Here is a 25,536-nt window from a genome sequence, read left to right as displayed (position 1 = left end):
ATTATTTTCTCCTCTGTTTAAAATTTTATATAATGCTACTGGTTTCTGTGTATGTGTGACATGTATGTTTATGGCCTGTGTGGAAGGTAGAGGTGACATGTTTGTTTGTGGTATATGTGGAGCCAGAGGATGGAATCAGGTGTCTTCTTCAGTCTCTCCTCACCTTTTACTTTGAGACACTGTCTATCCCTGAATTTGGACGTCAGCGGTTTGCTCCGAGCCCCATTACAGCATGATGCCTACCACTCTCATGTGTCTGATTTTATGTGGGCACATGGGATATGAACTCAGGTCCCTTAACCAGATGGGTCATCTCCCCAGCCTGACAGTTTTTCTGTGGTCAAAGACATATTAATTGGCTTTAATGATCTTAAGTGTATTGAATACCTTGTTAAGTTTAGTATTACTGTTACAGTAGCTGGTTCTCTCCTCTTTGAGTAACACCAGGATTGTACTCTCAAGAGAAGGTTCATCACTAAGAACTTGAAATAAAATCAAAAGAGAACTCTATCCAAATAGATGAATAAATCCCAGCCCAGAAGCAAGTGTGAAAAGGCATGTTAATATGACTCCTTAGAGTAGCATGATGGCAGTAACCAAATCCAAGGACACTAAAATGACAGAATACTAGACAAAGAATTCAAAGTCTAGATTGAACATTGATCAATGGTCTTAAAAAAATATTCAAACAAGCAGTTTAGTGAAGTCAGGAATTCAGCTCAGAGCCTGTGTAAGAAAGTCAGCAGCATGAGTGACAAGTTCAGCAAGGAAATTAAGATTCTGAAAAAAAAAAATAGGCTGTCAGAAGTGGGAAAACTGTATTAAAAACTGAACTAACCAAATAAATGTACTGAAAAGCACCACCAATGGACTAGAGAAAGCAGAAGAAAAAAGTTACCAAGAATAAAAGACAAGGTGAAGGAACTCTATCTCAGACATCAATAAAGAAAAAGCAGAAATATCATAACTCTCAAGAACCATGACTATGATCAAGAGGCCAAGCCCAGAGCCCACAGGAAGAAAAAAGTAAAGAAAAAAAACCACACAAGCTGAGACCAAACCCAGAGCCCACGGGGTAGAAAAAAAGAAAAAGAAGCATGCACACACACACACACACACACACACAAGCTGACTACTGGCAAACTGTTGGCAGAGGAAAGTAAAATTTAGTAAGTAAAATTATAGTAGAAAAACAGAAAAAAACTATTAAAATTCTTATGTAAATAATAAAGATTGTGAGACTCTTCAGCCAGCTCCTGAGGAAACTGGAAGTTGCTGGAGCCAACACAGTACCCAATTTCAGATTACATATATAACGAAACAGCAAACCACTGAACAAAAACGGGTGTGTGGCCCAGTGGATGACACAGAGAACCCAGAAGCAAATTTACAGGACTAACTGCTATTTGACTAATGTGTTACTATGATTTAAACGCAAAATGGTCTTCCCAAATGTATGTGTGGAAATCCAGTCCTCAGACTATGGCACTGCTTCCATCCAATAAGGAGCCTTTAGGAAAGAGCTCAAGGTTTTGTCTTTGTTTTGTTTTATTTTGTTTTGTTCCTTTTAGGTTTTTTTTGTTTTTAACTTATTCACTTTACATCCTGCTCACTGACCCCCTCCTGATCACCCCCTCCCACAATTCTTTCCCCTACCTCCCACCCCCACCCCCAACCTGTTCTCCTCTGAGTGGGTGGCCCCCTCCCCTGAGTATCCTCTCCACCCTGGCACTTCAAGTCTTTGTGAGGCTAGATGCATTCTCTCCCACTGAGGCTAGACAAGGCAGCCCAGCTAGTAGAACATATTCCAGGTACAGGCAACAGCTTTTGGGATAGCCTTGGCTCCAGTTGTTTAAGACCCAAAGAACGGTCAAGTACATATTGCATATCTAGTACATATGAGCAGGGTGGGGAAGGCCTTAAGGTTTTATAGCCTGGCCCCATTTCCTGTCTATTCTCCACAGCCCGGCTTTGGACACTGTGTGACCAGCTGTCATTGATGCCACTATGCCTTCCTTACTTTGATGCACTGTTTCCTTTCCTAAGCTGTAAACTAAACCCTCTCTCCCCTAAATTGCTTCTGTCATGTATTTGGACAAACAAGAAAAGAAACAAATGCAGGTGCCAGAGACACACTGGATAAAGACAGTCTTTTTAAGAAATAGTGCCAGGCAAACCAGATAACCACATGACTAGAAAGGAGACTCTATTCTCTCACCTTGCACAAAAATCAATTCAAAATGGATCGTAGACTTTAACATGAGATCTGAAACTTTGACATCACTAGGGAAAGTTATAGAGAAAATACAGGATATGGTATAGACAAGGACTTCCTGTAAGAACTGATAAATTCAATTTGTGGGAAAACCAATGGTGGCAAGAATGTGGAAACCCTCACATAGTTGGTAGGAGACCCAATGAGTAAAGCCAGCATGGAAGTTAGCATGATGTTCCCAAGGAAACTAAACAACTGCCTCTAAAATTAAAGCACTGTGATCCAATGCCTTTTCTGGTCCCCACAGACACTCACATGTATGTAACATACATTCATACAGATGCACACACAAAATACAAATATAAAAAAATAAATCTTTGAAAAAAGATCAACCTTCCAGGTTACCACAGAAAAGACAACAAATTATAAAATAATTAATTATGCCTCAATATGATAAATTCACATACCAAAATGTACTAGGTATTATGAGATAAGAAGATAGATCAACAAGTTCCCAGAAGAGTTACAGAAGGCTTATGCTAGACACTAAAGTTTGGTGGTTAAAAATAAGCATGATGTAGCCAATAAAGGAAAACAGGATGGAGGGGGCCTCTGAATTACTTAAGATCAGAGAATTCCACATATGACACTGGGTGCCCTAAAGAAAATGAGGTCAGCACTAGGACAGGATACCTGCATGGTCATGGCCACTACAGACTCATGTATAACCTCTAAGTTCTGGAATCCATTCAAGTGGTCATCAGTGAATAAGGAAAATACATATACTAATGGAAATTTATATATGAATATAATGTATACATATGTGTGTTGTGTGTGAGTATGTTTATGTGAACATACAAACATACTAATAGAATACTTTTTGTTAAATAGGCACCTCAGCCACTTGTCCTGGAGATGAATGAAAAAAGGAGTGAAATGGACAGGACAGGACAGGACAGGACAGGACTGCTCCTAGGTATGGCGAAGGAGAAGGTGTATTATAGATATAAGGAAAACATAGCCAGAGGCAGATACATCTGGGAGAGTCCAGAGTGCTGATGACCCTGGACCATGTGGGGAGAGGGGGAGAGGAAGGGGAAGGGAAAGAGGAGAACTAAGTACAGCAGCCAGGTCGGTAGGTACCCACAACATCTGGATTTCGGCAGAAGGAGCCTCAGGGGAACGGACAGCCTAGCCTCAGGTCTGCACAGTTCAGGGAAGAGGGAGGGGTATGCAGCCTTACCCTGTAACAGCTAGAGCTGAGAGATGCAGGGAGAACCTAGAGGCAGGTCTGCTTTATATGCTAAATAGGCACCTCAGGTGCTTATCCTGAGTTTGAAACTTAACACAATTCATCCTTAAAATAGTGAAAATCCTGTCATGGGCAATAATATAGAAAAATATGAAGGGCAGTATGGTAAAGGAAATGACCCAATCACAGAAAACACACACACACACACATACACACACACACACACAGAAGAGAGAGAGAGAGAAAGAGAGAGAGAGAGAGAGTGTATGTGTGTGTGTGTGAGAGAGAGAGGGAGAGAGGCAGACAGACAGACAGACAGACATATGCTTGCACACACAAACACACACAGGCACTCACACATACACACATACAGGCACATACATACATACATACACACACCACCACCACCACCAAAATAACAGGCATGAACAATCATTGGTCTTTAATATCTCTCAATATCAATTATCTCAATTCCCCAATAAAAGACACAAGCTATCATAATGAAGCAAATATAGAATCCATCATTTTGCTGCATATAAAATCATGCCTCAACATCAAGAGTAAAGGGCTGGAAAAAGATTTTCCAAGCAAACAGATCCAAGAAACAGGCTGGAGTAGCCATTCCAACATCTAATAAAATAGACTTCCAACCAAAATTAATCAAAAGAGACGGAGGACACTTCATTGAAGGAAAAATTCACATGAGAAGTTTTAAAAGCTGACCTCCTAGAAGCAGGTGGTGACTGGTAAAGAGTGATTGATTAGTCAAAGGGTGGAAGTGTTAGCTCAGTGGGTCAGCTCCAAGAATCCCATACTATATCAATCCATGCATCATGTCACTCAAGATTGCTAAGAGAACAGATGTTAAGTATTCCTACCACAAACAGATGGGAAACTGAGGTAGTGCATATCTTAATTAGGTTGGCTTAGTCAGTTCATAACGTACATGCATATTTGAATCACTTATACCTGGCAATTTGCCATGTATAAAGGAGGTTTTGTTTATGTGTGCATGTTTACATGTTTATATGACACATGTGCACATGTGTGGAGGTCAGAAGACTCTGTCTTTCTCAATTGCTCTCTATCCTGATTTTTGTGACAAGGTCTCTCACTGACCTTGGGATCACCTATTCATCTATAGTGGCTGGCCAGCAATCCTCCTGTCTCAGCCTCCTGGGCACTGCTGTGCTTTTTATCATTTGTGCTGGAGCTCAAATTTTCTCTTGCTTCCAGAGCAGGGCAGTGAGCCCCTTCCTAAAAATAAGTCACTAACTATGTATATTATATGCATTATATATTTTAATTCAATAATAACTCTAGGAGATGAACAAGAGTGCTACTTTTGACAGAGGTTGGGGAGGAGGTGTGGGATGTAGAGCAGTCAGAGGGTGGATTGGGGGTGTGGGGAATGGAATATGGAGTGTAAAAAAATAAATTAGTTTATACAATAAAATAAAAAATTAAATAATCTTAATAAAATAATCACATATTAAGTATATAAAATGAACATCCTGAAGTATTATAACTAATAAGGGTTCAGCTTGTGCCTAAACTGCACTCTGAAAAAAAAAAGTCACTAAAAACCATTTAACAGGAATGTTACAGAAGGAAGTAAAAGAAAAGCTTTTGTGCTTATAGAAAGTTTATATGAATTTCTGATGAGGAACAAGCATGGAAAGTTGGAGGAAGGGCAGGTAACTCAGTGTGACCAGGAACAGGAAGAGTTGAGAGATGAAATCGGCAGTACAGGAAGCAGGAAGCACTTGGAGAGTGGAGTAACAGTTCGTGTGTACAAGGTTCTGTTGCTGTGCTGGGGACAGAAGCCATGGCCTGTGCATCTAGGCAGTCGCTCTTGAACCACAGTCTCAGCTCGATAAACCTCTTAAACTTCCTACACAGCTCTGCTTTAGAATAGTTGATGGTCTGCAGTTGAAGATACACAGCATGGAGAGAGCCAATCGTCTTTGAGATGCAACTCTGAAAGATGACCTTCATTCTGTGGAGGAAGGGAACTAAAGAGGAGGACATTAAAAGTACATGTTTCTTCTGTATGAGATGTGGCCACTCTGACATGATCATTCCTTAGATGGGGAGCTCTATGTGAACTGGGAATGTGGCCACTCTGACATGACCATTCCTTAGATGGGGAGCTCTATGTGGACTGGGAATGTGGCCACTCTGACATGACCATTCCTTAGATGGGGAGCTCTATGTGGACTGGGAATGTGGCCACTTTGACATGACCATTCCTTAGATGGGGAGCTCTATGTGGACTGGGAACATGTGTCTTGTGCTTTCTCCTTAACGCCAACCACACACAAGACAATGGTGTAGACATGGAAATGCAATATCAGTTGTCAGCAAGAATGTTTTGGGTGTTCAGGTTATGAAAGACAAAAGCCAGAAGCACAGCCCTGAATCACAAGTTATGCCAAACTAGAAGTCTGGCTGCTGAACTTAGTAGTGTAGTCATCAAAAAATTAGGAAAGGAGGAATGAGAACACTGGTGAGTAAGTGATATATCAGTACACTGGCTTATGGAGGGGGTAGATGGAGGGAGGGAGAGAAAGTCCATGCACTCCCTTACCCTTAGAGGAGGGATTTTCCCAGCTATGTGTAAATTTTCTTTCCACTACTCCATGTTAGAAAGAGTCAAGGGAAAAATATGCCACTTCTAAATGTCAAAAACAAACTACAAAGAGACTAATTTCAAGTAAAATTGAACAACAGAAAATTGTCATGCCCCAAATCCATATAAACTTACACAAAAAAGTAGAAAGCACAGAAAAGTAATCACACAAAAGATGATATACCATGACAAAAAATGCTAAATAGATGAAAATCATAATCCAAAAATTAAAGATACTATCTCCTAAAATGGGGACAAAAACTCAAGAAATACTTTTAAATGCAAGAAATAGTTATTCAGAAGTAAGGCCAAACCAAAGGAAACAAAAAGCAGAATCATGAGCAAAGATGCAGTAGCCACTATTGTCTTAAGACATACACAGTGAGGTCATCTTCAGTTGGTATCTTCCCATATCTTAGGTCTAGTTTGTCAATTCCTTATTAATCAATACTCTAAAGAAGAGTTCACTCCCACATCCAAAAGCGTCCTAGACTGGCCTCAAGTCCACGTCAGGCTCCTGGAATTTTTCCTATTTCCTTGGAGTTTCCTTGGTATTGCCTGCTGGCTTCATCTCTACACATTTATCCACATTCTTCCCTGTGGGTTCCATCCAGATCCATGTTTCTTGCCCTTTTACAACAAACATAGTTTAAAATTTAACCTGATGACTGGTGTTTGATGCCTAGGTTGTAAAAGCAAACAAGTGACGCCGACAAATTATCCCTGACATCATGGCACATGCTTATATAATAAACAAACACATATAATATTTTTAAGATTTAACTTTATAAGAGTAGGACCTATGCTAAAAGCTACATTCCACATATAGCCTAAAATTTAATGTCTTCTGATGGTTGTATAAAATTGCAAAAAAACACCATGACCAATATACAGAACACTTCTACCACCTCCCAAAGAAAACTCCAACCTCCTTGGTAAAACAGCTAGTAATACTGCAGAGACAACAGCTGAGCCTTCTACCTTTTACATTTCTTCTTTAGAATTCAAGGTCTTCAACCTGTCCTAAGTTAATCATAGAGTCTGACTAAAATAAAGGGCCTATTTTTCCTTTCCTTTCCTTTTTTTTTTTTTTTTAAACAACATCTCACTCTATAGGCCAGGCTGCCCTTGAATCCAGACATCCTCCTGCCTCATCTGGGATTATTGGCGTGAGCACCATACTCAGCCCCTTTATGCTTTGCATATGACAGACCTACTCTACTTTTCATGGCTTCCAGATTTCTGTTTTCAGCATCACTCTGGGATACATGGTCAACTGCTCATCTCATGTGGTACTAACCCTTACATATCTAAAGCACCTCTCGACCAAGCAGAGTCCAGGAAGAATACTTGATCAGCAGATCCTTCTTCAGACCTGATCCTCCATAACTCTCCTAGGTCCATGTTAAAAAAAAAAAAATCAACATTCACTACTCACCCTTAACCCTTTAATTTCCTTCACACCCAGTAAATAATGCATCTGCCAATCTTTGCTGTCCCCACCCAGAATATCCACCAAATCACATCACTTGTTTCAATTGCTATCATCTTGGTCTAGATCAGACTTTAGCAACTTTTCTGTAATAAGCCATGGAGTTAGCATTTTGGCCTTTTGAGACCATGGGCCACAATGAGGATATTACATAACTACTTCTAGAATAAGAGAGAACTTTATATATATAGCAAAGGACTTCCTTTTGGGGACAAATTTAAAATATAATGACCAAGTACAATTATTATTGCTGGTTTACCACTGTCAGTAATAGATTTTTAACTAATATTATTAATTCATTAAGACTTCATGCAATGTGTTTTATCACTTCACAACTCTCCCCAGATCCTTCCGCACTTCTCTACCAACCCAGCTTCATCCTTATTCTCATTCCTTCCTCTCTCTCCCTCCCTTCCCCTCTTTCTATCCATCCCCCACCCCCACCCCCATCCTGAACCCATCAAGTACAGTTTGTATTGGCTGACTACTCCTGGGTATGAGACCTGCCCTGGGTTGTGGTCTATACATCAGGTGTCACACTGAGAATGAAATGTTTTAAAGGACAGTTTGAAATTGTTCTTTATTGAAATCACATGGTGATCCTCATTTGTTAAGATCCATCTTTTACTAAAGTTTTTTTGTTTTTAAGGCAGAGTTTCTCTATGTAGCCCTGGATGTCCTAGAACTCACTCTGTAGACCAGGCTGGCCTCAAACTGAGAGATCTGCCTCCCAAGTGCTGAGATTAAAGGTGTGGGCCACCATGCCTAATTTACTAAAGTCTTAAAATTTTCATGTACACTGAAGTTTGAGCATTTTATCTCTGAGAAGACCTTCAGAGACAGGCATTGCCCACATGGTCATTGGACATGTGTGACTGCACTACAGTACTCACTTGGAGCAGCCTGAACTCACTTCTGTCATGATCCCACACTGCCAGTCTCACCTGAAGCTTTGATGGAGGCTGGGTTTACAGTGTGGCTTTCCTCAGTGCTTCTGCTAAGGGAACTATAACATGTTTTATTCTAACCTTTTGACAGCCCAAGAGTGTGAAAACAAGCTCACGTGTTCTCTTGGAAATGGTCTCTGAGAGAAATGACAACTGTGGGAGAAGCTGGCTAAGCTGAACTGTCATGGCTGATCATTACACAACTGACATGTGCTGGGACAGCACAAAGTGCCCTAAGACAGTCAACCATTATGTGTCAGTTAAGCAAAAATAATTTACATATTAAAAATAACAGTTCATAGTATGGCACTGGTGGTCAACACCTTTAATCCCAGCACTCAGGAGGCAGAGGCAGAGCTAAAGGCAGGAGGGTCTCTGTCAGTTTGAGACTAGCCTGGTCTACAAAGTGAGTTCCAGGACAGCCAGGGCTATTACACAGAGAAACCTGTCTTGAAAAATTAATTAATCAATTAATTAATTAAAACCAGCTTGTTATAGTTTATTACCTAATGCTAGCAGTTATCAAATGACTTTGCCTTGGGATAAGTTTGTGTATAAACTGCCTAGGCCACACCAGGTGTTCCCATCTGGGAGGGGGCATCAATGCACCATCATCCTGCCCTACAAGGAGGGCTCCACTCATTCCCAGGCAAACAGAAGTAAGTGAATAATAATGAACATAGAATAGCTTAACACACTAAATGCACTAATTATATCAAATGAGTATATAACCAGAGATAAAATGTACTAACAGGCCTTCCGGTCTATGCCGGCTTACCTTGGGCACAAATTCTGCAGCCAGCCCCACAGCCCCCAAGGAGGTTCCACTCCCAGGTGCTCTAGCATGACCAGGATCTTAGGATTAGATGTGAGTGGAACACAACACCTGTTTCAACACCACCAGGAGTAACTGGGACTAGCAGGATCCAGTAACACAGGAACCCTGCCTGATCAGTGGCTTGGATTCCTTCTGGTCTGCCTGCCCTGATTTACCTTAGGCTCAAACTTGGCAGCCAGTCCCACAACCCCTAGAGGCAGCTCCACTCCCAGGAGCTCTAGCACACCCTGGACCACAGGATCATAGGATCACAGGAGCCCAGGAGCTTGGTCACACTAGGATCTCAGGGTCTCAGAGGCAGCTTGACTCCCAGGAACTCTGACATACCCAGAATCTCAGGATCACAGGATCCTGGAATCACAGGATCACAGAGAAAGCAGGACACTGAGGAGTTCTGACTCAACCAGGATTGCAGGAAGAACAGGCAGGCTCCAGTCAGATATATCGAGGGCAGAGAGCACTAGAGATAATCAGATGGCAGGAGGTAAGCATAAGAACAGAAGCAACAGAAACCAAGGTTACTTAGCATCATCAGAACCCAATTCTCCCACCATAACAATTCCTGGACACACTATCACACTGGAAAAGCAAGACTCAGATCTAAAGTCACTTCTCATGATGATGATAGAGGACTTTAAGAAGGACATGAATAAGTCCCTTAAAGAAATACAAGAGAACACAGGTAAACAGCTAGAAGCCCTTAAAGAGGAAACACAAAAATCCCTTAAAGAATTACAGGAAAACACAATCAAACAGGTGAAGGAAATGAACAAAACCATCCAAGATCAAAAAATGAAAATAGAAACAATAAAGAAATCACAAAGGTAGACAACACTAGAGTTAGAAAACCTAGAAAAGAGATCAGAAGTCATAGATGCAAGCATCACCAACAAAATACAAGAGATAAAAGAGAGAATCTCAGGGGCAGAAAATACCTTAGAAAACATTAACACAACAATCAAAGACAATGCAAAATGCAAAAAGCTCCTAACCCAAAACACCCAGGAAATCCAGGATGCAATGAGAAGACCAAACCTAAAGATATTAGGTACAGAAGAGAGTGAAGATTCCCAACTTAAAGGGCCAGTAAATATCTTCAACAAAACTATATTAGAAAAGTTCCCTAACCTAAAGAAAGAGATGTCCGTAAACATAAAGAAGCCTAAAGAACTCCAAATAGACTGGACCAGAAAAGAAATTCCTCCTGTCACATGCTAATGCATTGTCACCAAATGCATTAAAGAAAGAAAAAATATTAAAAGCAGTAAGGGAAACTGGTCAAGTAACATATGAAGGCAGACCTATCATAATTACACCAGATTTCTCACCAGAGACTATGAAAGCTAGAAGATCCTGGGCAGATGTCATACAGACCCTAAGAGAACATAAATGCCAGCCCAGAGTACTATATCCAGCAAAACTCTCAATTACCTTAGATGGAGAAAACAAGATATTCCACAACAAAACCAAATTTACACAATATCTTTCCACAAATCCAACCCTACAAAGGATAATAGATGGAAAACATCAACACAATGAGGGAAACTACACCCTAGAAAAAGCAAGAAAGTAATCTTTCAACAATCCGAAAAGAAGATAAGCACACAAACATAACTCCACCTCTAACAACAAAAATAGCAGGAAGCAACAGTCACTTTTCCTTAATATCTATTAACATCAATGGACTCAATTCCTCAATAAAAAGACATAGAATAAGAGACTGGATATGTAAACAGGACCCAACCTTTTGTTGCATACAAGAAACCCACCTCAGAGACAAAGATAGATACTACCTCAGAGTAAAAGTTTGGAATACAATTTTCCAAGCAAATGGTCCCAAAAAAACAAGCATTCTGATATCAAATAAAATCCACTTTCAACCAAAAGTTATCAATCAATAAATAAATAAATAAGGACACTTCATACTAGTCAAAGGAAAAATCTACCAAGATGAACTCTAAATTCTGAACATCTATGCTCCAAATACAAGGGCACCCACATTCATAAAAGAAACTTTACTAAAGCTTAAATCACACATCACACCCCAAACAATAATAGTGGGAGACTTTAACAACCCACTTTCAGAAATGGACAGATCATGGAAACAGAAACTACACAGAGACACAGTAAAACTAACAGAAGTTATGAACTAAATGGATCTAACAGGTATTTATAGAACATTTCATCCTAAAGCAAAAGAATATACTTTCTTCTCAGCACCTCATGGTACCTTCTCCAAAACTGACCATATAACCAGTCACAAAACAGGCCTCAACAGATACAAGAAGACTGAAATAATCCCATGCACCCTATCAGATCACCAGGCTGGTCTTAAATTCCAACAAAACCACACATACACATGGAAACTGAACAATGCTCTACTCAATAATAACTTGGTCAAGGAAGAAAAAAAGAAAGAAATTAAAGAATTTTTAGAATTTAATGAAAATGAAGACACATCACACCAAAACTTATGGAACACAATGAAAACAGTAGTAAGAGGAAAACTCATAGCTCTAAGTGCCTTCAAAAAGAAACTGGAGAGAGCATATACCAACAATTTGACAGCACATATGAAAGCTCTAGAACAAAAAGACACAAATACACTCAAGAGGAGTACACAGCAGGAAATATACTCAGGGCTGAAATCAACCAAACAGAACCAAAAAGAACTATATAAAGAATCAACAAAACCAGGAGCTGGTTCTTTGAGAAAATCAACTGATAGATAAACCCTTAGCCAGGTTTACCAGAGGGCACAGAGACAGTATCCAAATTAATAAACTCATAAATGAAAAGGGAGACATAACAATGGAAACTGTGGAAATTCAAAAACTCATCAGATCCTATTATAAAAGTTTATACTCAACTAAATTGGAAAATCTTGATGAAATGGACAATTTTCTAGACACATACCAGGTGCCAAAGTTAAAACAGGATCAGATAAACAAACCATCTAAGCAGTCCTATAACCCCTAAAGAAATAGAAGCAGTCATTAATAGTCTCCCATCCAAAAAAAGCCCAGGACCCAAAGGGTTTAGTGGAGAATTCTAGCAGACCTTTAAAGAAGACCTAATACCAATACTCTTCAAACTATTCCACAAAATAGAAACAGAAGGTACACTACCCAATTCATTCTATGAAACCACAATTACACTTATAATTAAGCCACACAAAGGTCAAACAAAGAAAGAGAACCTCAGACCAATCGCCTCTATGAACATTGATGCAAAAATACTCAATAAAATTCTTGGCAACCGAATCCAAGAACACATCAAAATGATCGTTCACCATGATCAAGTAGGCTTCATCCCAGGAATGCAGGGATGGTTCAATATATGGAAATCCACCAATGTAACCCACTACATAAACAAACTCAAAGAAAAAAAATGCATGATTGTTTCATTAGATGCTAAAAAGACATTTGACTCCATGTTAAAAGTCTTGGTAAGATCAGGAATTCAAGGCCTATACCTAAACATAGTAAAAGCAATATACAGCAAACCAGTAGCCAACATCAAACTGGATGGACAGAAGCTTGAAGCAATCCCACTAAAATCAGGGACTAGGCAAGGCTGCCTACTCTTTATTTATTCAACATAGTACTTGAAGCTCTAGCTAGGGCAATTAGATAACAAAAGGAGGTCAAAGTGATACAGATTGGAAAGGAATTAGTCAAAATATCACTATTTGCAGATGATATGATCATATACTTAAGTGACACCAAAAATTACATGAGAGAACTCCTAAAGCTGATAAACAACTTCAGCAAAGTGGCTAGATATAAAATTAGCTCAAACAAATCAGTAGCCTTCTTCTACTCAAAGAGTAAACAGGATGAGAAAGAAATTAGGGAAATGACACCCTTCACAATAGTCACAAATAATATTACATACCTTGATGTGACTCTAACCAAGCAAGTGAAAGATCTGTTTGACAAGAACTTCAAGTCTGAAGAAAGAAATCGAAGAAGATCTCAGAAGATGGAAAGATCTCCCATGCTCATGGATTGGCAGGATTAATACAGCAAAAATGGCTATCTTGCCAAAAGCAATCTATAGATTCAATGCAATCCCCATCAAAATTCCAACTCAATTCTTTATATAGTTAGAAAGACAATTTATAAATTCATTTGGAATAACAAAATACTCAGGTTAAAGAAAACTATTCTCAACAATAAAAGAACTTCTGGGGGATCATCATCCCTGACCTCAAGCTGTATTACAGAGCAATAGTGAGAAAAACTGCATGGTATTGGTATAGAGACAAGCAGGAAGATCAATTGAATAGAATTGAAGACCCAGAAATTAACCCAAACACATATAGTCTCTTGATATTTGACAAAAGAGCTAAAACCATCCAGTGGAAAAAAGACAACATTTTTAACCAATGGTGCTGGTTCAACTGTCAGTCAGCATACAGAAAAATGCAAATTGACCCATTCTTATCTCCTTGTACAAAGCTCAAGTCCAAGTGGATCAAGGACCTCCACATAATACCAGATACACTGAAACTTAAAGAGGAGAAAGTGGGGAAGAACCTGGAACACATGGGCACAGGAGAAAATTTCCTGAACAGAACACCAATGGCTTATGCTGTAAGATCAAGAATCGACAAACAGGACCTCATAAAATTGCAAAGCTTCTGTAAGGAAAAGGACACTGTCAATAGGACAAAAATTCAACCAACAGACTGGGAAAATATCTTTACCAATCCTACATCCAATAGAGGATATCCAATATATACAAAGAACTCAAGAAGTTAGACTCCAGAGAACCAGGGCTAAACAAAGAATTTTCAACTGAGGAATATCGAATGGCCAAGAAGCACCTAAAGAAATCTTCAACATCCTTAGTCATCAAAGAAATGCAAATCAAAACAACCCTGAGATTCCACCTCACACCAGTCAGAATGGCTAAGATCAAAAACTCAGGTGCCAGCAGATGCTGGTGAAAATGTAGAGAAAAAGAAATACTCCTTCATGCTGGTGGAATTGCAAGCTGGTACAACCACTCTGGAAATTAGTTTGGTGGTTCCTCAGGAAATTAGACATAGAACTACCAGAGGACCCAGCTATACCACTCCTGGGCATATATCCAGAAGATGTTCCAACATGTAATAAGGACACATGTTCCACTATGTTCATAGCAGTCTTATTTATAATATCCAGGAGCTGGAAAGAACCCTGATGTCTTTCAACAGAGGAATGGATACAGAAAATGTGGTACATTTATACAATGGAGTACTACTCAGCTATTAAAGATGATGAATTCATGAAATTCTTAGGCAAATGGATAGAACTAGAAAATATCATCCTGATTGAGGTAACCTAATCGCAAAAGAACACACACTTATCACTCAGTGATAAGTGGATATTAGCCCAAAAGCTCCAAATACCCAGAATACAATTCACAGACCACATGAAGGTCAATAAAAAGGAAGACCAAAGTGTAGGTGCTTCAGTCCTTCTTAGAAGAAAAAGTTAATACTCGCAGGAGCAAATATGGAGCTGAAGTGCTTAGCAGAGACTGAAGGAAAGGCCACCCAGAGACTGTCCCACCTGGGAATTCGTCTGGGAAAGGGGATAAAATTTGAAATCCAAATAAAAGAAATCAAAAAAAAAAAAACTACAAATAAAGATAAAAATAAACCAAAGTAGGGGGAAAAAGTACTAACAGGTTCCTTGAGTTTGCATTCAGTTTATGGCAGGTCATAACTACAAAGAAGATGACTATAGCTCACAACCATCTTTAATGCGATCCAATGCCCTCTTCTGGTGTGCCTGAAGACAGCTATGGTATACTCACATACATGAAATAAATAAATCTTTTTTTTTTTTTTAAAAAAAAAAAGATGGTACCTCAAAGCCAGATAAAAACACCCTTCTTTTCTTATGTTGAGTCTACTCTAACATCTACACTTTCTAGTGTCTCACAATGAAAATTCTAAAAAGATTCTGTTCACAAAACATCTTCAACAAATACAAAATACAAAATTAGCAAAGCTACCTGCTCAGGAAAGCAAAAACACTCACAGAACAACACACCTAAGGTTCCCAAAATACCTACTAGAATAAAAAGTCAGAAATGATTTCGTCTTTACAAGTAATGCTAAGGGAGACTGGTGGTGAGGATGGCGGTGAGGATAGTGGTGGTTTTCTTTCTTTCTTTCTTTCTTTCTTTCTTTCTTTCTCTCTCTCTCTCTCTCTCTCTCTCTCTCTCTCTCTCTCTCTTTCTTTCTTTCTTTCTTTCTTTCTTTCTTTCTTTCTTCCCTCCCTCACTGATTTCCAATTTGACAATATCTTTGCAAGGCTGCAGGCTTTGTCTTAGTAGTCTCCAATGTAGCTACTCTTTGTTCCTCATCTACAGGGCTGCTGCTTATACCCTTCAAATTTTTCTTCCTCTCTCAGCTACTAAAATGTAATTTTCTAGTTAATCGTAAAGAAAAAAATGTGTGCATGTGGAGAGGAGAGGGATTCAGAAAGCTGTTTTTCTGTTCTGTCAAATTAATGAACATCTCCAAATTATAAAACCCGTTGCTAAGACCAAGACGCGCTTGGCTCCTGGGACTGCTGTCCAAAGGCAGGTAGCCCTGCCTTGGAGTTAATGCCTTAAATTATAGTCATGCATACATCCCAGCTGTTAAACTGTGATTAAATTTTTTGAAACATAGTGAAAGCAGTTATTTCTGTTCTGCTGGGAAGCCTGTTCCTAAGATGTGTAACCGTAATTGATGTTTTCAGGAAAGTGAAAAGGAGATGGTTAATAATTACTCTTTCATTTCCTAGTTCTTTAGGAAAAAAACACTAACCCTTGCTTATTCTGTTATATATTTATATATCTGATACAACTAAATATATGGGTTCATATTACATTTGGTGACTCTGGAATAATCACATGCGTACAGTACAAAATAACAGCTAATTACTTCTAAGAGGGATGGGGGTGAGGAGAAACATCTTAAAAACAGCGAAAACATTTATTTTAAGACTGAAAACATGTTATGAAGCAGATTCTTTTATGTGCATGTGCATGTCCTTGCAAATATAAGCAAAATGGTGAACCCCATCATTTAACTTTCCAGTTAAAATATTAATTTTAGGGACTGGGAATAAAGCTCAGTGATAGTGTCCAATCCCCAGCATGTACATACACATTTATACACAAGCACTCATACACAGAGACACGTGCACACACACACACACATACACATACATGCACACATACACACACACACACACACACACACACATACACACATACTAACTTCAGCACAAATACATAAGAACTAGGATTCTAACTAAAGTTTGTTTTCGTATCTTTTGAGGGGCATTTTTATTCAAAATGTTGAAAAGTAGAACATTTATTTTCATCTTTCTAAAGTGGAAAGCCTTAAAAAATTTTTCACTTAAAAACAGGAAGGTGCAGTTAAAATTTCAAAAAATCGTTTAATTCTGTGTGAATATACATACTTGTAGATATACTGTAGTTAATATACACAGCCTGTAGCATAACTGACCTTCCTTTACATTCTGTGCATGGGTGACATTCAATATTACCTTGCTTCACTTTATCATGTTATTTAATCCATCTAATACTCCAATCAGTTCACATGCAATACATTTAATCTGGTATTCTGTAGTAAATGCTTGAGATTTGTGTGATGCTGTTGCAAATTTATCTGCTTTAACATGGAAAATTAGTTCCACTTAGTTGCATATCAATGACCTATTCAACACAGAATGCAGGAATGCTGCAAACTGCTCTTTACAATTACTTATAATAAATTTATTTTCTCTTGAAAATATTTCAGCAAGAATAAAAGAAGGAAAAACCAGTCTTCAAAAGCACATTGTGAATAGCTCCCTATCACACAATGCAGCACGGTTAGACCTTAGCTGGATCTTCAGATACTTTCAAAAGTGGTTAGCTACTCTTCAAGACTGAAGACAACCTGCTGTGAGCAGGTGGGCAGGAGAAACCCACACAAAGAAGCAGGCCAAGAGCAGTCAGCTGGCTCTGCCTGAGAATGTCTGACAATGTGACTGTACAAAATGAAAATCTACTCTGTGAAATGTTAACAAGAAACATGGCAAATGCAGCAGACAAACTACACTATAAGAAATGGACAACTTTTTGAGTCAGTCAAAGTAAAGTTGAAGAACCTCTTTCAAGGTTACAAAAGAATTACTTCACAGGAAGGTAACACAAGCATAGTAATAATACTGAAAATGACAATAAAAGGTTTGTTAATCAAGCATGCTCTACCCTGCAGAGGTTCTAGCATACATGAAGGAGAGTGAGAGTGAACTTAGAGAGATCACAGCACATCTTCATTTTCTTTACCACTTCAATCAAGTGCTACAGACAGGAAATCATTTCATCTTGTAGGAAAAGCTCTGATTTTTGTTAAACTTAAAATTGGAAAAATATATTAGCTGGAGAGGAAATCCATCTTTTGCTTTAAAATGAACCCAGCTCATGTATTCATTCTACATTAATTCTGTTAATCCAATTAGTTTGTGTGTGTGTGCAGGAGGCAGTGTGGCATTAACATGCTCATAGGTTACACCTATGTATACATGTACATGTTCATGTGTGTCTGTTTGTGTGTGGAGACCAGAGATCAACCTTGAGTATCATTCCTCAGATACCTTTTACCTTGTTTTGTGAGATAGGGCTTCTAAAAGACTTGGAGCTTGTTCATTAGGCTAGGCTGGCAGGCCATCAAGTGCAGAGATCCTCCCCCCTCTGACTCCTCCATGCTAGGATAACAAGCATGCTCTTCCATGACTGGCTTTTTCCATAATCGCTGGGAGCAGAACTCAGGTCATCATTCAATGACTCAGGTCATTGCAAGCACTTTACCAACCCCTTAATGCAACTAATTTTCAAATGATAAATATTAAAATCATAGTTAACACATGGAGAGGAAACAGAAAACAAACAAATGGAACCAAAATCAAAGAAAAGTCCTATATGATTTTTATCTGAAACACTCCCTGACTTATAAAGGGTTTGACTGGAAAGCTGTATCAACCAACAGTCAGAGTAGCCACGTGGGGCTTCTCAAACTCATTGAGGAATTAAAATTACAATTTTATTTTACTTCAATAAATTTTATTGCAGTTTTAAAACTGTGGGGGCTGGAGAGATGGCTCAGTGGCAAAGAACAGTTGTTGTTCTTGCAGAGGACCAGTTTTTAGTTCCCAGCACCTACATGATAGCTTACAATATTAACTCCAGTTCCAGGGAAATACATGGCTTCTTCTGGCCTCTGTGTGCATTAGATATGCACCTGGTGCACATATACACACAAGGAAAGGCAAATATTAATTCAAAATGAAATAAACAAATCTTTAAAATAAACTATAGTGACATAATACATATTTCTGTTAAATATAACCTCATTTTTTGGGTAATACAGATTTCTAAGTGCATCTTTCCACAAACTACAAGAGAATGACAGGACTTCCATTAGCTCTTCTTTAGTAAACATCAAACTTACAGACCTAAATCTAGGGGAGAAACTAGCAAATGCATAGCATGAGAAATCAAATAAATTGCAAACACTGTCATTTTACCTCCTACAAATGAGGGAATTTGAGGAAAAATGACTTGTCAGATGAATAGGAAAAAATTCTTTGAAACAGTCAGTGAGAGAGAAGCTTCAATTTTACTCAATAGTTTTCAATGTTTGTGCTCTCAGTTCTTTTAATCACTCTTCTCAGACAGACTGCTCACTAGCTCTGCACTGGTGCTTATCAATGGTGACCAAGGTTCTTTCTGAGCATATGATCCTCAGGTCAGAAAAGAAAATGCTATGGCAGCAGCAAGGTGCATATGGCAAATCAAGCCCCACAAAGCAGACGTCTCTAAGCAATGAGTAATGAGTGTCAGAGGGTAAGAGGGAGGCCATGATGTGAACAAGTCTCTGAAAAAGAGGAGAGGGACAGCTGAGGCAGACAGTTTGCTGCTCTCCCCATGTAAGACCATCAGCAGGTGTCCTGCTGGCCAGAAACAGAGTGGGTGCTCCCCAGAGCAATTAACAGCAGACAGTTGTTTCCATGAGAAGTATCCTTGGGTGGGTACTCTGAGCCTTTGTTGCCATTGCTGTCTCAGGAACCATGGTGGCCTATATCTGCAGAGCTCTATCTGTCTTGATATCTTACAGTGTAGATTCTTTTAATTTGAGGAGGTCAAAACTAGAGACCCCATAGACCACACAAGAAAGTTGCCTCAGGACCATGGTCACCAAAGGGAAAGTTTGAGAGAAAGGAAATCTAAATCTCAGGATCAAGGTATAGCTATGGCAGACTTACTTCAGAAATTCTGGAACCCAAGAAGATTCTATCTCCATGCACCGACCTGCCCTCTGCCAATAGCCAGTCAGCTGTCACATGTGCTAGGAACTTGGCAAGCCAGCAGGTTCAAACTTAAGGTCAGAGCAGACCTTCAGATCAACTGAGGATGATGACCACCTATGGCATCCCATAGCCACAGGACTACATACAGTCCCTTTTGATCAATGAAGAATGGTGATCACCCATAGCATCCCTTAGCAAAGTAACTGCACATAGTAAATACACCTGGTTTTTTAAAGGAAACAGGAGTAATACTGTGCCCATGAAGTTTACCTATGATACCACTTCTCTACTGGAAACTCCCATCAGCCCTATTGGCCTGAAGCCAAAGCAGAGTCCATAGTACTAAGTACAAAGGCTATAGAGTTGGCTCTTCATCCCTTTCAGGTTACTACTGATGACACACATGTGAAGCAGCTCTTCAACTGTGGCTCCTAGGCGAACATCCTTAGGAGCCTACTGGCAATACAGATGAAGTAAAGAAGTCTGAAGTCAAGTTTGTAGGTGTACCCACAGCATGAGTTTAGCAAGTCATGCAGATGATTCTTCCCCACACTGTACTTTGAAAGCAGCACTAATTTAAAGCATGAGTGACAGGAAAATGTGATGTGAGCAACTGGCAGGGACAAGAGCAAGAAGCAGAGCACAGTAGAGTCACTAAGTTGGCTCTAGATCCTGAATGAGGAAGCTGTACAGCAAGATTATGTGCGTCTAAATCTCTCACCACATCTTATCAGCAGGAGACCTTAAGCAAATCACATACTTCCTCTTACTCTCAGGAGTCTCACTGATTCTCATTGATAAAAACAAATGATGAGATTATCTACTCTGTAGAGTAAAGCTTTGTGAAGATTAAAATACTTACTATATACATTAAGCTTCAAACAGTCCCCATGACATCAGGAGCACTATGTAGTGTGAGCACTGTGCAGCAGGAGTACTGTGCAGCGTGAGCACTGTGCAGTGTGAGCACTGTCCAGCATGGAGCAGGAGTACTTTGCAGGGTGAGCACTGTGCAGTAGGAACACTGTACAGCATCAGCGCTGTGCAGCATGCAGCGTGAGCACTGTGCAGGGTGAGCAATGTGCAGCATGCAGCGTGAGCACTGTGCAGGGTGAGCACTGTCCAGCATGGAGCAGGAGTACTGTGCAGGATGAGCACTGTGCAGTAGGAACACTGTGCAATAGGAGCACTGTGTATGATTCATGGTGATCATCACTTATCATTCACACTCACTCCAACATGTGGGAACATGTGGTAGTTTGTCAAATCAACTCTAAAGGCTAAGTCCACAGACTGTACATAAAAATCATTCCTGTCTGTAAAGAAAATTTTCTTTATCTTGATTTTAGGCATCTGATATTTTGCTGATACAGCATTTTCCTTCCTTAGACAGTATTGGTGTCTCAATTCCTTTCACCAAGTCTAGGGTATGCCTTGATGGGTTCATACATTTCAGGTATATGAATACTTTTGCAGTAAAGGACTTACAAAATAAAAAATAAAAATGTACTGAACATTATCCAAGGAAAATGGATTTTCTAGGGAAAATGGTGCTGGTGGTTTTTCTAAATACATGCCTAGCCAAAAATTCTACATGTCAAATAGCCATGAAGGGACCTACCATCAGAGACACCAGGGACGATACTAAAGAGTACTCTGGCAGGAAGACTTGACTAGAACCTTCCATGTCTTTTCACACCTAAATACAAATAGCCAACCCACATGGCCCAACAAAGAATATCCTACTGACCATTGTGGTTCAGGCGTAACAGCACAAGCATTTATTATTCTATTCACTTCTTCAGTATTTGTTTGTTTGTGGCTGTGTACTTGCTTGTTTAGACAGGGTCACATGCATCCCAGGCTGGTCTCCAACTCTCCTCAGCTAAAGAGGCCCTTGAGCTCCTCCTCATCTTCCCTCTACCGATTCCCAAGTGCCAGGATTATACAAATGCACCACCACACTTGGTTTTAGGCAATGCTAAGAATCAAATTCAGGGTGTTTGTTGGCCATGCTAGATAAGCATTCTGCCACTGAACCACATCCCTGAGCCCATCAAATAGATTTAAGTAGTGTGAAAGCATGTAGTGATATAGCTTTCAATGGTATCAAAGAGTCTTATCTCATAATTTATTTATAAAGGTAGAAAAAATGAGGCAAGAGTTAAGGTATAGAAGAAAAATAGTATGCACAGAGAAGTCAAAACATCAGGTTGAGTACTGAGAGTTAAAGTCTTCTGAGACCTACAGAGATAGCACATCAATTGAGCCCAGCTTATAAACTATTCAGTCCTCAGATATGTATTACAGAATCTGAGTCCTCTGACCCACAGTCTCTTAATAGAGGCAGGTATGGACATGGCATAAAACAGATGTGATTCTTTGGTTTTCTACATAAAATTGAGAACCAGCATTTGATGCTATGAGAGATTGAAAATTCCTATTCATATGTAAGAGCAACATTTTCCTGTGGTTTTGTTTAGTGTTTGGTTTTCCATGAGCCTCCAGACTCAGTATGAAGTGCCCATGGAGGCTTAGCTCCATGGTTTTCTACTTTAAATGGAGGTCAAGGATTGCAAAGAACATGCTATCCACTCTTGGGTTCAAGGCACGTGCTCATAGGAAGCCACTGTTGGGTGCTTCTCAAACTACAACACTAACTTCCTAAGGCATGTGCTCTAGAAAGTCAACCTTCATGGTCGTGTTTCTTCTGACCGAAGACTCTATCATTTCAACTGCATAAAAGATGATAATCCATGCAAGCCACGCTTTATAACTAAAGGCTTATAATGGCAAAGATGACTTTTCATCTAGTAATTATTTAAATGTCTGTGGGATTATTTATTTCCATCAAAATATAGTGCAATAACTTTGTGAGGTTCTCTGAAAAACAGAAAACATTCTCTGAAATTAAAACATAGCTCAAAATCCTCTAGTATAAGAAGAAGAAAAAAAAACTTTACAACTACAGAAAGGGCACAATGAATAATAAAATACAGCTTTTCCTTATTATGTCAGTATTAGCCACGTGGAGAATGATAAGGATTTTGAACTTGAAACCTTCTAAGTAAATCATGTGAACATTTACCTGCACAGTCCTCTGAGTGCCATCAACGTTGACAGACAATAAGGGTGAAGCCAGGTTCCACGTACTGGTCACATTTAGTTTCGAGCCATCAACTTCCACCTGTTGTGACACAAAATAAGACTGTTACCGTGAAGACAGACAGGAAACTGATCTCAAGTTCACTGCTGCATGCAAAGCAGCAGCCATTTTAACAGATGGCTTCCAAACAACCTGTCATGTTTACTGCTGCAGCCATGAAAGACAAGGTCCAACAACAGAGTCTTCCCAGCCATCTCTGGGGAGAGGTGAAGGACCTGTGAACAGCTGCCTCTGGGTACTGAGGCTTCAAGTGATTTCCAGAAAGTAACAAACAGCCTTCTAACTCGAAACCTAGCTGGACATGCTACATTTACTGCAATTAGACAAGTAATGCATATAAATTCCAGTGACACTTTGCAACCCACACAACAGGGCTTGCATATAATGTCCTCTCCAAGGACCAAGGAAGAACTTTCTCAGTGCTAATTTTAATGATGGGCTAAGCATTGTTATCTTAATTAAACACACACTTTAATTAGGCAATACTCTCTGATATTGAATAGCCAATCTAGTCAAACTTTGAAAAGTTCTACCATATAGTCGCCAATAATAAATAATTTTTAGCAAATCATCATCAAAAACAAAAAAGCCATCATTATTCAAATCAGAGATACAATTAGAGGGAGAATTTTAATTTCTAGGTAAGTAACATAAAAGTAGTTAAAAGGAAATGATATCAAGGTTAATTGAAAATACTGACCAAAAATTGTTTCCTAACTCTTTTGGTATAAGAGACAGGCTGGAAATGGCACTATTATTTTAAATCTATACACATTCACATAGTTGCAAAGTAAGCCTAAAGCAGAGCCAATATGCATGGAAGCTAACAATCCCTACTGCCAACTCTCTCCAAACTGTACATATACTCTGTAAAATTAGATGCCAGAGTCCTACTGCCTTTCGTACTGGGGACAGATAAGGAGACAACAGTGAACAAGAACATTTCTGTCAAGTATTGGCTACCCTAAAAGGATCCAATCTTGAGGACATAGCCAAAGAAAGCTGAAGGCTTCATGACATTGCTGACTAAAATGTGACTCCAGTGAATCATGATAGGAATCTAGAACTTTCAGCATGTCTTAGTAGATGATAAGCCAAGTCTAAGGCTGAGTTAGGACCACATGGCACAGAGATTCCATGGCTGTAGGTGCACAACAGGCACTAGGGGCAGTAGAAGTCTTTTCAGTGCACTCATAGCATCAGAAAAGCCCAAATGAGACCAGGAATTGTTACTCAACAGTTAATGGTTCAAAGCCAAGCAGCATAGACTTGGAAGGCTCTCTACCCTACCATCATTATCTTAATACGGCTCTGACCATATTCCAATGCCCCAAACACATGCATTTAAGCTCTATATTGATGGGGTCTAGGGGTAGAGAAAGAAGCCTGAAACACCAATATCTTTGTACAGAAGAAAGTCATAATCTAGTTTACATAGAAGTTTGTCTTCTTCCTCTCTACTAGCAGTAGGAAGGCCTTATGAGAAAGACTCACATGACTGAGACACAAAGGGACAACATTTCCTTATAAAGATAAGAAATCAACAAAAAATTGTGATCTTGCCACCTCCAAATCAAGGAAGATATCACAACATTAGTAATAAATGAAGTATATCTGCAAATATTAAATAAGGGACTATGCCAGAACTCACCACATACTTTTCTAGGTCCCTATCAGTAATCAAATTTCTCCAAGACACACATAGTGAACAATAGATACAATGATTTTATTGATGCTGTCATCATATGGATGAAACCTAGTTGTGTTAAAAAGCCAGCAGGGAGGAAAAAGTATTTCAGTTTGTTTCAGTGGGAAGTCAGTACAGAGAGGACAGAGATATTCTAGGTATTATGTCTTATATCTTGTTCACACCAGTCCTCCCGAATCACCAAAGATGAAGATGAAGTATGGCAGGATGTTTCCTCATTTATCACACAAAAAACCTTACTAAACTGACCACTGTTTTATCTCTTCAGTGACAAACGCCAATGTGAAGAGGGCCTGCCACAAAGGAAACCAAGGTCAGATGTGGTCAGAGAGAGCAGAGGTGACTAGCTTGTGGAAAAGTGCAGCCTCTGTTTCTAGCCAGCCCTCCTGATTACAGCATGGACAGCAATTGCAGCCTCTGTTTCTAGCCAGCCCTCCTGATTACAGCATGGACAGCAATCGGAAAACAGCCAATACTGCATCTTGAGATACAGCTGAGGAAATTTTTATAAGAGAAAAAGGTAAGTAAATTGGGAGCATAAAACACAAGAACAACTACTCAAAGAAACACAGGAAGACTTTAGATAAATAGCTCTCCAAAGACTCAAAGCAACTATAGGAAACATGACCCCCCCTTTTTTTTAAAGCAAAACAAAACAGCTCAAAGAAGAAAAACAAAGGTTCAAAGAAAAGATTATACAATAACAGAAGGAAACGAAAAGCAAGCTGGTAGAACTCAAAAAAAAAAAAAAATGAAGAGAAAAATAACACTATAGAGATAAAAGCTACATGAAGAAGCAACCAAAAATAGAATGTAACTAAAAAGAAACTCCAGGACATAGAGCTGCTAATATAAAAGCAATAATGAGGAAAATAGGCATGGAGAAGGAAGAAAGGCAACACAAAAGATACATTAATTG

At 39.2% G+C, this 25,536-nt stretch overlaps 1 protein-coding gene across 2 annotated transcripts in view; it reads right to left on the bottom strand.

Moving 5' to 3' along the window:
• Pcca (propionyl-CoA carboxylase subunit alpha) overlaps positions 1 to 25,536 on the bottom strand; it is a 343,795-nt gene that overhangs the window by 80,566 nt on the left and 237,693 nt on the right. For both annotated transcript variants that reach the window (XM_031361748.1, XM_031361749.1), the window contains one exon: positions 22,832 to 22,930. In XM_031361748.1, coding sequence (XP_031217608.1) covers positions 22,832 to 22,930 — 99 coding nt within the window. The remainder of the gene's footprint in view (positions 1 to 22,831; positions 22,931 to 25,536) is intronic.

This window comes from Mastomys coucha, unplaced genomic scaffold, assembly GCF_008632895.1.
Source record: "Mastomys coucha isolate ucsf_1 unplaced genomic scaffold, UCSF_Mcou_1 pScaffold9, whole genome shotgun sequence".
Classification (NCBI taxonomy): domain Eukaryota; kingdom Metazoa; phylum Chordata; class Mammalia; order Rodentia; family Muridae; genus Mastomys; species Mastomys coucha.
Note: the sequence above shows the minus strand (reverse complement) of the source record. Positions and strands in the feature narration are given on the sequence as shown.